Source organism: Hippoglossus stenolepis, chromosome 19 (assembly GCF_022539355.2).
Source record: "Hippoglossus stenolepis isolate QCI-W04-F060 chromosome 19, HSTE1.2, whole genome shotgun sequence".
In the NCBI taxonomy this organism is placed as follows: domain Eukaryota; kingdom Metazoa; phylum Chordata; class Actinopteri; order Pleuronectiformes; family Pleuronectidae; genus Hippoglossus; species Hippoglossus stenolepis.
The window spans coordinates 20,132,240-20,144,739 of record NC_061501.1 but is presented as its reverse complement, the minus strand read 5'-3'; the positions used below and the strand labels follow the sequence as shown (position 1 = coordinate 20,144,739).

General features: G+C 47.1%; 2 protein-coding genes across 5 annotated transcripts in view; one reads left to right on the top strand and one right to left on the bottom strand.

The window, feature by feature from the left end:
• Positions 1-3,971, top strand: part of unm_hu7910 (un-named hu7910) — a 21,535-nt gene extending 17,564 nt beyond the window's left edge. For 3 of the 4 annotated variants that reach the window (XM_035143255.2, XM_035143254.2, XM_035143256.2), the window contains 5 exons: positions 1-80; positions 175-310; positions 396-487; positions 1,297-1,430; positions 3,128-3,971. The exon at positions 1-80 is cut by the window's left edge and continues 58 nt beyond it. In XM_035143255.2, the coding sequence (XP_034999146.2) occupies positions 1-80; positions 175-310; positions 396-487; positions 1,297-1,430; positions 3,128-3,278 (593 nt within the window). In that variant the 3' untranslated portion in view covers positions 3,279-3,971. The remainder of the gene's footprint in view (positions 81-174; positions 311-395; positions 488-1,296; positions 1,431-3,127) is intronic. The other variant, XM_035143260.2, reaches the window with a different exon arrangement.
• A 1,339-nt stretch (positions 3,972-5,310) lies between these two features.
• LOC118098965 (clavesin-1) lies at positions 5,311-12,245 on the bottom strand. The gene is given in 9 exon segments (XM_035143265.2): positions 5,311-6,804; positions 7,325-7,557; positions 7,685-7,795; positions 8,981-9,155; positions 9,285-9,384; positions 9,387-9,402; positions 9,553-9,723; positions 10,347-11,065; positions 11,887-12,245. Coding segments are annotated over 8 exon segments (984 nt in total). The 5' UTR covers positions 10,446-11,065; positions 11,887-12,245; the 3' UTR covers positions 5,311-6,725.
• Between the last annotated feature and the right edge of the window lie 255 nt (positions 12,246-12,500).

Below are 12,500 nucleotides of genomic sequence, written 5' to 3'. Positions count from 1 at the left end.
GATCTCTGTACAATGTGAAGGGACTGAAGGCTCAGCCCTGGTGGACGCCAAAAGAGACCGGATACACCGATCTGGTCAAGGTGTGTGTCTGTGTGTGTGTCTGTGTGTCTGTGTGCGATGCAGAGTCTATGAAGGTTATGTTAATTGGAGTTAGTTAAATGTGCGTGATTGCAGACGTTGGAGAGGAACTGGAGGACGATCAGGGACGAGGCTCTGGCTGTGATGGATCAAAACACTGGACTGTTCGTACCTGAGGAGGAAAACCTGCGAGAGAAAGGAGAGTGGGGCCAGTACACACTGTGGCAACAAGGTACACACACACACACACACACACACACACAGTCTGTGATACACATATGTCCGATAAAGCTGATTCTGACTGTGACTGTGTTCAGGGAAGAAAGATGGAAATTCATGTCAGGGCGTCCAGAAGACCTGCTCACTGCTGGAGAGATACACTGAAGCTACAGGCTGCAAGAGAGGACAGGTACACACACACACACACACACACCACACAACACACACACACACACTGTCTGAAAGCAGCTTTAACTACACAAAACAAACCGAAACATCAGCTGTTTTCACTTTAGCTGTAGACTTTGTCCTTAACTTGAATTGTGGTCACCTGATGTCACGGCCTACTTTTACCTGACTGTGGATGGCCCTCATCACCAGAAGCTCTGGAACCTCCTCGTGTTTCCAAGTGGACGTCTTCGTCTTCTACGTGTACGGCTCCTCTTCTTCATCCTGAGATGTTTGTGTTCTTCCAGTTTCACGTCCGTCACGTGTTAGAAACCTCATCAACACGTCCACTCGCTCTCTGGGAAGCTTCCACACATTGTCCTGCTGTTTCCTCACATGGACTCACTCTGACATGTTACACACATGTTACCAGGAGGCTGCAGGAGAAGATCCAGAACATGTCCAGAGACACTGACTCAGACATTTGTTCTCACAGACAGAACCTCTGGATATTTCAGGAGATTATCCAGAGTCGATGTGCAGGTCTGAAAACAGCACGAGCCTGACAGATAAATGGGAGGTTTTCATTTGAATCCACATTAAAAGGAAAAACCTTCTGCAGCATTATGACTTTTATACCAGAACTAATTTGTGTCTCTTTCCAAATCTCCAAGAGGTTTGATCTTTATATTGAGACCAACACATCCTGGTGGACAGAAGCTTTGGAGGATTTTATGGCTAAAAATATTCAGAAAGTGTGTGTGTGTGTCTGTGTGTGTGTGTGTGTGTGTCTGTGTGTGTCTGTGTGTGTGTCTGTCTGTGTGTGTTCAGATTAAGTTCTCCGTGATGCAGCCAGGAACTCACGTGTGGCCTCACACTGGTCCCACTAACTGCAGACTGAGGATGCACCTCGGCCTCGTCGTCCCCAAACATGGCTGCAGGATCCGCTGCACCAACCAGACCAGGTGCTGCTCTGCTCTTCACCTCCACCTTCATCCTGCTCTTCACCTCCACCTTCATCCTGCTCTTCACCTCCACCTTCATCCTGCTCTTCACCTCCACCTTCATCCTGCTCTTCACCTCCACCTTCATCCTGCTCTTCACCTCCACCTTCATCCTGCTCTTCACCTCCACCTTCATCCTCCTCTTCACCTCCACCTTCATCCTGCTCTTCACCTCCACCTTCATCCTGCTCTTCACCTCCACCTTCATCCTGCTCTTCACCTCCACCTTCATCCTGCTCTTCACCTCCACCTTCATCCTGCTCTTCTCCTCCACCTTCATCCTGCTCTTCACCTCCACCTTCATCCTGCTCTTCCCCTCCACCTTCATCCTGCTCTTCACCTCCACCTTCATCCTGCTCTTCACCTCCACCTTCATCCTGCTCTTCACCTCCACCTTCATCCTGCTCTTCACCTTCATCCTCTTCACCTCCACCTTCATCCTCCTCTTCACCTCCACCTTCATCCTGCTCTTCACCTCCACCTTCATCCTGCTCTTCACCTCCACCTTCATCCTCCTCTTCACCTCCACCTTCATCCTCCTCTTCACCTCCACCTTCATCCTCCTCTTCACCTCCACCTTCATCCTCCTCTTCACCTCCACCTTCATCCTCCTCTTCACCTCCACCTTCATCCTGCTCTTCACCTTCATCCTCTTCACCTCCACCTTCATCCTCCTCTTCACCTCCACCTTCATCCTGCTCTTCACCTCCACCTTCATCCTCCTCTTCACCTCCACCTTCATCCTGCTCTTCACCTCCACCTTCATCCTCCTCTTCACCTCCACCTTCATCCTCCTCTTCAGCTCCACCTTCATCCTCCTCTTCTCCTCCACCTTCATCCTCCTCTTCTCCTCCACCTTCATCCTCCTCTCTCTTCTCCTCCTCTTCTCCTCCACCTTCATCCTCCTCTTCTCCTCCACCTTCATCCTCCTCTTCTCCTCCACCTTCATCCTGCTCTTCACCTCCACCTTCATCCTCCTCTTCTCCTCCACCTTCATCCTCCTCTTCTCCTCCACCTTCATCCTCCTCTTCACCTCCACCTTCATCCTCCTCTTCATCCTCCTCTTCTCCTCCACCTTCATCCTGCTCTTCACCTCCACCTTCATCCTCCTCTTCTCCTCCACCTTCATCCTGCTCTTCACCTCCACCTTCATCCTGCTCTTCACCTCCACCTTCATCCTGCTCTTCACCTCCACCTTCATCCTCCTCTTCTCCTCCACCTTCATCCTGCTCTTCACCTCCACCTTCATCCTCCTCTTCTCCTCCACCTTCATCCTCCTCTTCACCTCCACCTTCATCCTCCTCTTCATCCTCCTCTTCTCCTCCACCTTCATCCTGCTCTTCACCTCCACCTTCATCCTCCTCTTCTCCTCCACCTTCATCCTGCTCTTCAGCTCCACCTTCATCCTCCTCTTCACCTCCACCTTCATCCTCCTCTTCTGCTCCACCTTCATCCTGCTCTTCAGCTCCACCTTCATCCTGCTCTTCAGCTCCACCCTGTCAGTTGGTAGCTGTGTAGATAGGGTGGTGCTCAGTCAGTATGTAGGTCAGTCACGAACCTGGTTGGTCTGTAGATGTGATAAATAAGTGTCAGTGTTTCTTCTTCCTCTTCCTCTTCCTCTTCCTCCTCCTCTTCCTCCTCTTCCTCTTCCTCCACAGGGAGTGGGAGGAGGGTAAAGTCCTCATCTTCGACGACTCCTTCGAGCACGAGGTTTGGCAGGACGCCGTCAGCTACCGCCTCATCTTCATCGTTGACGTCTGGCACCCGGAGTTAACGCAGCACCAGCGCCAGACTCTGAGTGCGATCTAGGAGCAGGAAGCGGGCGTGAGCGCGGGCGGCCGACCCGCCGACCCGCCGACCCGCCGACGGAGCTCCGGTAAACACCAGAGTCCGCGAGGAGGCGGCCGACAGGCTGACGGGGTTTAGTGTTTTGCTTTGTTTGTGGATAAACTACTAAAACTGCAGCAGACGAAGAACTGAAGGATGGAAAATAAAAATCCAAATGTTTCTGGGAAATACTACTGACTTGACAACATTTCACCCAAACCCACGTGAACACCTGCAGGACTTGGAACCAGGAAGTCCCACGAGGAAATGTCCCTGTGAATATTCTGGAAGATGTTTTCTAACCCTGGACACGTTTTGTAAGGTTGTGTCACTTTAAGTTGTTTGAATTGTTCCCAAAGGCACAAACGTTACTGAGTTTCAAACCAGTGCTCTGGGTCACATGTCAAGTTTAGTCGTTTGATTTTGTGGTAAGAAAAAAAACACTAAAATCTCTTCATTACATTAAAGAAGCTCATAAACATTTTAATAATGATGCTGATCTGTGAAATGTCACGTGTTCATTAACGAAGAGAGACGTCGTCGTTTTAGCTCGACCACTGTGCATTTTTGTGTTCATGCAGCTGGGTTTGAATTTTCCCGTTTCCACAGTAACAAGGAAACGTGAGATTCTATAAAAGAGGATTTATATTTATATAAAAAATACAACCACCAAAACCACACGTGTTTGTTTCTTTGTCATCTCGGATCCAGACGAGACGCCCGATGTTTCAACAGACGTAGAAACATCAGCAGGAGACAACTGGTTTTATTTCAAATTTAAAGTCCCAGAACAACTGAGCGAACACAGAGCCGTTGTTTGAAATGAGTCCAACGGAGCCTGAACAGAACCCGACTGGAACTCGACTATTTGTGTCCAAGCTGAGCCGGATGTTTTCCTCAGCTACACGTCTTCTGAGCCCCGGGAATCCGAAGCTTGGTCTGAAGGCAGGTTGAGCCTGTCAGAGCCTCCTGGTTTCCACACTTTAAACCAGGTTTAATCTCAACGCTCTGACTAATCACACGTTTTAAGATTCTGTGAACAAACCTGTTTATTTATGGATGTTTTTAATCTAAAAACCTCGTCCAGTTTCTTTAGAGAAGGTTCAATTTAAAAAGTCTGAACTAACAAGTTCACATTTCATTCTGCAGGAGACGGATATAAACCGACCTCACACTCATAATATATACTAATAATAAGTGAGGTCTGTTTTTAGTTCTCATTTCAGAGTTAATCTCTTTTTTTAATCTCCAATCTCTAAAATGAGCAGCAGTTAAACCTCAGATGTCGGATTCCAGGAGCGAAACAAAACTGCAAAAGTTTAAGATTTAATGCCCCGAGTTCAAAACCTGGAGATGATCTCCTCACTTCTCTCCTTCTCTCCTCACTTCTCTCCTCTCTCCTCACTTCTCTCCTCACTTCTCTCCTTCTCTCCTTCTCTCCTCACTTCTCTCCTCTCTCCTCACTTCTCTCCTCTCTCCTCTCCTCTCTCCTCACTTCTCTCCTCTCTCCTCTCTCCTCTCCTCTCTCCTCACTTCTCTCCTCTCTCCTCACTTCTCTCCTCTCTCTCTCACTTCTCACTTTCTCTCCTCTCCTCACTTCTCTCCTCTCTCCTCACTTCTCCCTACCTCTCTCCTCACTCTCCTCTCCTCACTTCTCTCCTCTCTCCTCACTTCTCCTCTCCTCACTTCTCTCCTCTCTCCTCACTTCTCTCCTCACTTCTCTCCTCTCTCCTCACTTCTCTCCTACTCTCTCCTCACTTCTCTCCTCTCTCCTCTCCTCTCTCCTCTCTCCTCACTTCTCTCCTCACTCCTCTCCTCACTCCTCTCCTCTCTCCTCTCTCCTCACTTCTCTCCTTTCTGCCTCTGGATTCTTCACCAAACAAACTGAATATCCTGAGAATGAAAACTAACAGCAGAGAAGCAGATTTCTGGTTGTGTTTCAACATGGGAGCTTTTTATAAAATCAGATTTATTCCCAAATAAAATCCCTGCTGTTCAACACAACACGACCAGGTTGGTGTAAATGTTTAATTCTATACATTCATTGAAAGGAAATACATTACATCACAGTCGAGTGGAGACCAGTGTAGCCCTGATGATGAGTCAACACAACAAAATCATCACACGCTTCAAGTCACTCTTAGTTTTTATGAATAATCAACTTGATGTCTGGACACGTTTTAGTGAAATCATCAACTTGTTTTTATCTATTCACATATTTTCAGAAATCTCATTTATTTCTGTCACAGGACATGAAGATGATTTCACTTCCAACGTCTCAGGGTAAGAGCGACTGGACGAGCGTGACACTGTTTTTGCAGTGTAATAATACAATAATATACAATCTTGAATAAAAACCAACATTCAGTGCAGGAGGTTGAAGCTGATCGTTTCTTCACAGCGCAAAGAAAGAACATTTCATCCTGGCAGAAGACCAACAGCTGGTTTACAGTGTGAGACATGTGCAGTGCTCTTATTTTGAAATGCGTGTGCAATGATGGTCTGGCTTGATGTGATGTTGTTGTTTCACATTAAAGGAAAAAATGGAGATTATTCTTCTACCAAAGTGAAGCGGATGTTTCCTCCATCAGGTCAGTTTCACACTTTGAGACGTTCCAGTTTATTTAACACTCCAGCAGGTGGATGAATCATTTAGAATGAAACTGATTCAGATTTTTGATTCGCAGCTCAGAAAACACGGGATTTTTAACAAGGATTTTTAAACCTGGATTTAAATCACATCTCGTCGAACAAGTTTAATGTAAAAACTTTTTTGAAACTGAATCAGTTGTTTTTTCTTTCCACTTGGGGGCAGCAGAGCTGAAGTTTGGTGTTTCCTCTCTCTATCTCCATGTTTGGTCTCCACCGCTCGTGGCTGAACCAAAAAAACCAAACCAGGATCTGGAACCGGCTGAAAGCTGCAGAGTTGGTGAGAATCTCACATTAGTTATTTAGCTCCGTTGCTAATCCTCACGTTACAGAAACTATGGTTTATTTCAGCTGTAACGTCAGATGATCATTTATGTGACATCATCATACTTCCCCCAAAGCTTTGTGGGAAAAAACGTAGAGCATTTTAAACTCGTATCTAATAAACTATGATGAAACTAATCTCAGTTTAAATTCCTCCTTGTTGATGCGTCCAGCTCAAATGTGTTTTTATCTGAGTGTTGTTTTCTTGCTCGTTCCTCATAACTTGAATCTCAGGTTTAAATAAAGTTTCCATGTTTGAAATCAGGTTTTTTCACAGAAAGTTAAGTTGTTGACGTCAGAACAGATGCTGATGACATCACATGGCTCAGAGACAGACTGTGTGTGTGTGTGTGTGTGTGTGTCTGTGTGTGTGTGTGTGTGTGTGTGTGTGTGTGTGTGTGTGTGTGTGTGTGTGTGTGTGTCTGTGTGTGTGTGTGTGTGTGTGTGTGTGTGTGTTCAGTCCAGGGCCAGAAGAGGTGTGTTGGTCTCTCTGTCGTTCTGTCGGAGGGTTCCTGGTTCGACCGCCGACTGAGACCTGACGCAGAGAAACATGTTACAGAGAAGTGCCAGCAGGGGGCAGCAGAAAGGCCGTAACACTTTAAAGTGATTGACGGGTGAATAACAATATAAAAACACATTTTTACTTTGGATAAATCCAACACATACATGCACTGCAGCGCCCCCTGAGGACAAAGAGGAAACTTCCTCCCTCTCTCCCTCCCTCCCTCTCTCCCTCCCTCCCTTTCTTCTCCCTCTCCCTATCTCTCTCACTCTCTCCTCATCTCTCACTTCCCTCCCTCCCTCCCTCCCTCTCTCCTCCTCCCTCCTCTCTCCTCCTCTCTTTCTCCTCCTCCTCCCTCCCTCTCTCTCTTCTCCCCTCCCCTCCCTCTCCCCTCCTCTCTCCTCCCTCCTCATCTCTCCTCATCTCTCCTCCCTCTCCCCCTCATCTCTCCTCCCTCTCTCCTCCCTCTCTCCCTCATCGCTCCTCCCTCTCCTCCCTCTCTCCCCTCCAGGCGTCTCTCAAAGTTTCTGATGGATAAAGTAAAGTTTTCCACCTCTTCATCATCTCCTTGTCTCCTCCTCCTCCTCCTCCTCCACAGTTCTCCCTGACGTGCAGAGCGTCGTACGTCAGCGTGTACTCCGTCTCGTCGTTGTAGTCTGGCCCCAGCAGCGTTCGGGCCCAGATGCCCATGTCGTACGGCGGCATCGACCCACCGAACTCTGACGGCAAACACTCGGGCTGGATGAGCTGGTGCAGAGAGTTCAGGTTGTTACCGTGGAGGAAGATCTGAGGAAGAGGAGGAGACAGAGAAGAGATTAGAAGAAGAGGAAGAGAAAAAGACAAAACAGGAAGATGTTAACAATCTAAATGGAAGAAAGAAAAACAAGAAGAAAAGGAAATATTAGAGTTTCACCCGTTTCCTGGTCTTGTCTTTGAGGAAGGGTTTGATGATGGTGTACATGGCGTGGATGTACCACGGCTGATTCACAAAGTGGATTCCTCCAAAACGAGCAGGAAAACTGTCCTGAGGATGAAGAGAGGCCACGTCACCGACGGACAAGAGGTCAGAGGTCATGCACCAGTCAGAGGTCAAACATCAGTCAGAGGTCAAACACCAGTCAGAGGTCAAACACCAGTCAGAGGTCAAGCACCAGTCAGAGGTCAAACATCAGTCAGAGGTCAAACACCAGTCAGAGGTCAAGCATCAGTCAGAGGTCAGAGGTCAAGCACCAGTCAGAGGTCAGAGGTCAAGCACCAGTCAGAGGTCAAGCACCAGTCAGAGGTCAAACATCAGTCAGAGGTCAAACATCCGTCAGAGGTCAAGCACCAGTCAGAGGTCAAACATCCGTCAGAGGTCATGCACCAGTCAGAGGTCAAGCACCAGTCAGAGGTCAAACATCAGTCAGTCAGAGGTCAAACATCAGTCAGAGGTCAAACACCAGTCAGAGGTCAAGCACCAGTCAGAGGTCAAACATCCGTCAGAGGTCAAACATCAGTCAGAGGTCAAACATCCGTCAGAGGTCAGAGGTCAAGCACCAGTCAGAGGTCAAGCACCAGTCAGAGGTCAAGCACCAGTCAGAGGTCAAACATCCGTCAGAGGTCAAACATCAGTCAGAGGTCAAACATCCGTCAGAGGTCAAGCACCAGTCAGAGGTCAAACATCAGTCAGAGGTCAAACATCCATCAGAGGTCAAGCACCAGTCAGAGGTCAAACACCCGTCAGAGGTCAAACATCAGTCAGAGGTCAAACATCCGTCAGAGGTCACGCACCAGTCAGAGGTCAGAGGTCAAACATCAGTCAGAGGTCAAACATCCATCAGAGGTCACGCACCAGTCAGAGGTCAAACATCAGTCAGAGGTCAAACATCCATCAGAGGTCAAGCACCAGTCAGAGGTCAAGCACCAGTCAGAGGTCAAACACCAGTCAGAGGTCAAACATCAGTCAGAGGTCACGCACCAGTCAGAGGTCAAGCACCAGTCAGAGGTCAAACATCCGTCAGAGGTCAAACACCAGTCAGAGGTCAAACATCAGTCAGAGGTCACGCACCAGTCAGAGGTCAAGCACCAGTCAGAGGTCAAACATCAGTCAGAGGTCAAACATCCATCAGAGGTCACGCACCAGTCAGAGGTCAGAGGTCAAGCACCAGTCAGAGGTCAAACATCAGTCAGAGGTCAGAGGTCATTTTGGTTTCTGCGCTTGGTGTTTTACCTGCAGACCTTCGATGGCGAGTTTGAGGATGTTGGGCGTGAGCTTGGACGCCTGTTTGAAGGAGAAGTTGCTCCAGTCGATGATGAGGACGAAGCCGTTGATCTGGAGCTCGGGGTTTTCAATCAGAACCTCCAGCGAGAGAAGAATCGCCCGCAGGATGTCGATGAACGAGTTCCTGACGGACGATCAATAAGAGAGAGAGACGCTCCGTCACACCTTAAATACAACTCTGTGGTTTCATCAATAGAGAGGTGTGTGAGTGTGTGTGTGTGTGTGTGTGTGTGTGTGTGTGTGTGTGTGATACCTGCTCTGGTCCCAGTTGGAGGCGAACAGGATCAGGATTTTTCGACCATGTTGGTCTGGAGTCTCCAACACGCCGGGGAAACCGTCCATCAACGCTCGCTAATACCAGAGTCATCCACCTGACACACACACACACACACACACACACACACACACACACACACACACACACACACACACACACACAGTGTTCAGTGAAGAGACGGAGACCTGAACTAAACCGGCAGCGTCCCGTGTTCGGGGCGTGAACTGACGACCTGCCGTGTTACCTTGAAGCTCTGGAACATGTCGAGGTTCTGCTGTCTGAACTGAAAGTACTGAGCCAACAGTCGGAACGTCTCCATCTGGTCGAACTTTCGAGCCCTCAGGAAGCGGAGGATGAAGTCGTCGTCCGTCCGCAGGAAACCGATGTCCGGCCGCGTCACGATCATGTCCCGCACCTGGACGGAACGAAGACGAAAGAAGACGGGAGGAGGAGTTTATCAGTCTCGTGTTTTGACCTCCGCTGACGTGGCTTTGTTTTCATCACTGTTTCTTCATCTGTTCGCACAATTAAGTAAAAACTATTTTTATGAAATTTGTGGAGGGACACGACCTCAGGAATTAAAAGGTCAGAGCAGGTAAACGAGCGGATCAGGATTATTTTTTCACTTTATTAACCTCAGCAGAGGTTTGTTCTCTGAGCTTCTTTAAATCTGCTGCTGATTCTTTTTCATTTGATTGTAGTTTTCAATCATTGGTGTTGTTGCATCTTCAGGCAGCAGAGAACTGAACTGACTTCACAGCCTCATGAGGAGGAATCTGGTGGCAAAAGGTCAAAGGTCGAGGTCAGTGTGACCTCACACAACATGTTTGTGGCCCCGACTCAAGAATTCATTCGATAATAATCACACGTTTTCTCACAAATGTGTAATTGTTTAAAAAGACGAATTGATGATTTCACACACTTTTCTGGATATTTTCTAAAACCAGAGGAGCAGATTGTAACCACGGTGACTCAGGAACTCTTTCTCTGATTGAAGAGTTTGAAACGTGACCTGACAGATGTTTGTTCGTGGTCTACCTGCTGGATGTCCTGGTGCAGAGTGTCGGGGTTTTCATTCAGCTCTAAACGAGCTTTCTCCGTCGTCTCCGAGCTCAGGCCGGCGTGGAGGTGTGTCATCCTGACCTCTGACCTCCTGAGGTTTCAGATCAGCAGCTCAATCAGCTCGTCCACTTTTTTATGTCCAACTTAAAATGCCACTTTTTAGGATCAAACTTTAGTCGAGTTAATCTTTAGTTTAAAAACGAGTCTTTTGAAGTGAAACAATCGTATTTGCTGTCTGAGTCTGTGACGAGTTTTTCTTCACATTCACAAAACAGTTGGATCTGGTACAGATGTTGTGTCAGTCAGAGACAATCATGGTCGGTTCACAGCTGGATTATTGTGCAGGGGTCAACAATCATCACGGCTTCTTCTTCTTCTTCTTCTACATCGTCAGAAAAGTCTCTGATTTTTGGTTGGAAACGTTCGGACTCTTCCAGGTTTTCAGAGTCAAAGTATCAGGGACGTGTGAGACTCAGCACGTCTCATCCTGTCTGTCCCCAGCTTGTTGCGTTCAGCGTCTCACAGCGTCCTCCTCCTCCTCAGCTCGCTCATGGTGTTTCTGGCGGCAGATTTCAGTTCCAGCTTCATCAGTCGGCGTCGTCGACTTTCTGCTTCGTCATGACGATGCTCGATTACGATGAGTCAGAGGTCAGAGGTCAGTTGAGGCCGCTCAGTCTGATGTGGGATTCCTCAGACTAAGAGAGAAGAAACACAAACTGTTAGAAACAGAATAACCACAAATACACACAAAAGAACCCAAATACACACCAAATAACCACAAATAGACACAAAATAACGACTAAGACTAAAATAATAACCAAAAAGACCCTTAACAGTCGAAGCCATAAACAAAACAACCAAAAATACACACAAGATAAACGAAAAAGAGAGTAAATACAATAAACACTAAGAAATACGCACAAAACAAATAAAAAAACTACTATAAAATTACACAACATTCATTCACTTTCCCTTCAGGATGAATATAAAGTTTTGTGAATTTTATATTTATACCTTTTTTTAATTTACAGTCTGAGTTAAACTCACGTTAGCATGGAGCAGGTTAGCGTGTAGCTGAGCAAAGAGGCTAACATGCTAACAGGCTAGCATGACTGTAAACACACATGATGTGAAACAGCAGCTTCTTTAAAAACACTTTAAATCTCACGTGTTTAACGTGATTCTCGACTGATTCTTTATGGTTCTCATGTCTGCTTTGAGGGGGGCGGAGTCAACCCATCAGATAACCCCGCCCACCAACATGTCCTCTTCACATGACTACATTGATGAATAAATATTAGTATTACTTATTGATTAATAGATATTTGTATCAATCATTGAGTATCAGATATTAATAAATATTAGTATTTATTATTAGATATTTGTAACGACCCTCTGACAGGGACCTGATGTCCTCACAAGGAGCCAACGCTCCAGCCTCCTCCTCCGGAGCACAGCGCCTCCTGCTGGGCTGCTGACAGTGTTATTATGGGATGTTTCGATGGTGGATACTCACAGTGCAGCGAGCTGCTATGTGTGTTGGTTGAATCCCTGCCGTGCTGCCTGGCCCGCCGGCCCTCCGGTGCTGATGCTGAGGACGGAGGAGTCCATCGGTGACAAAGAGATTCAGGTGAAACGAGACAGGAGGAGCGGAAGAGAAGAGAGATCATCAAAATAAAAGTCTGTGCAGGCGACGAAGGCCTGATGCTGTGATGAAGAGGAGGAAGAGGAGGAAGAGGAGGAAGAATCAGACGTTTTCACTTTGAGCTCAGAGGAGACGTCAGGATGCTCCGACACCGTCAAGGTTTCAAAATAAAAAACACTTCCTGTCTGCACTTTCCAAATAAAATCTGTGCGTCCCAACACAAGTCGGTCTGTGTCTGTGGATTCACAGTGTCGGTAGCTCTGGGACACAGACACAACATCTATGAGTTTGGAATCCAGCTTCATCATCAATCTAAATAAACAGCTCATCATGAATTCATCTTATTTATTTAAAACATCTTTTAAATAAACGGTTTTCAGCCAAATTGAATTATAAGATTCTTTATATCTGATCCAGTTTGTTTTCTTTATTTTCCTCCAAAACAAAATCTCTTGTTTTACTTTGAAGCCAGATTCCCCGGGTTT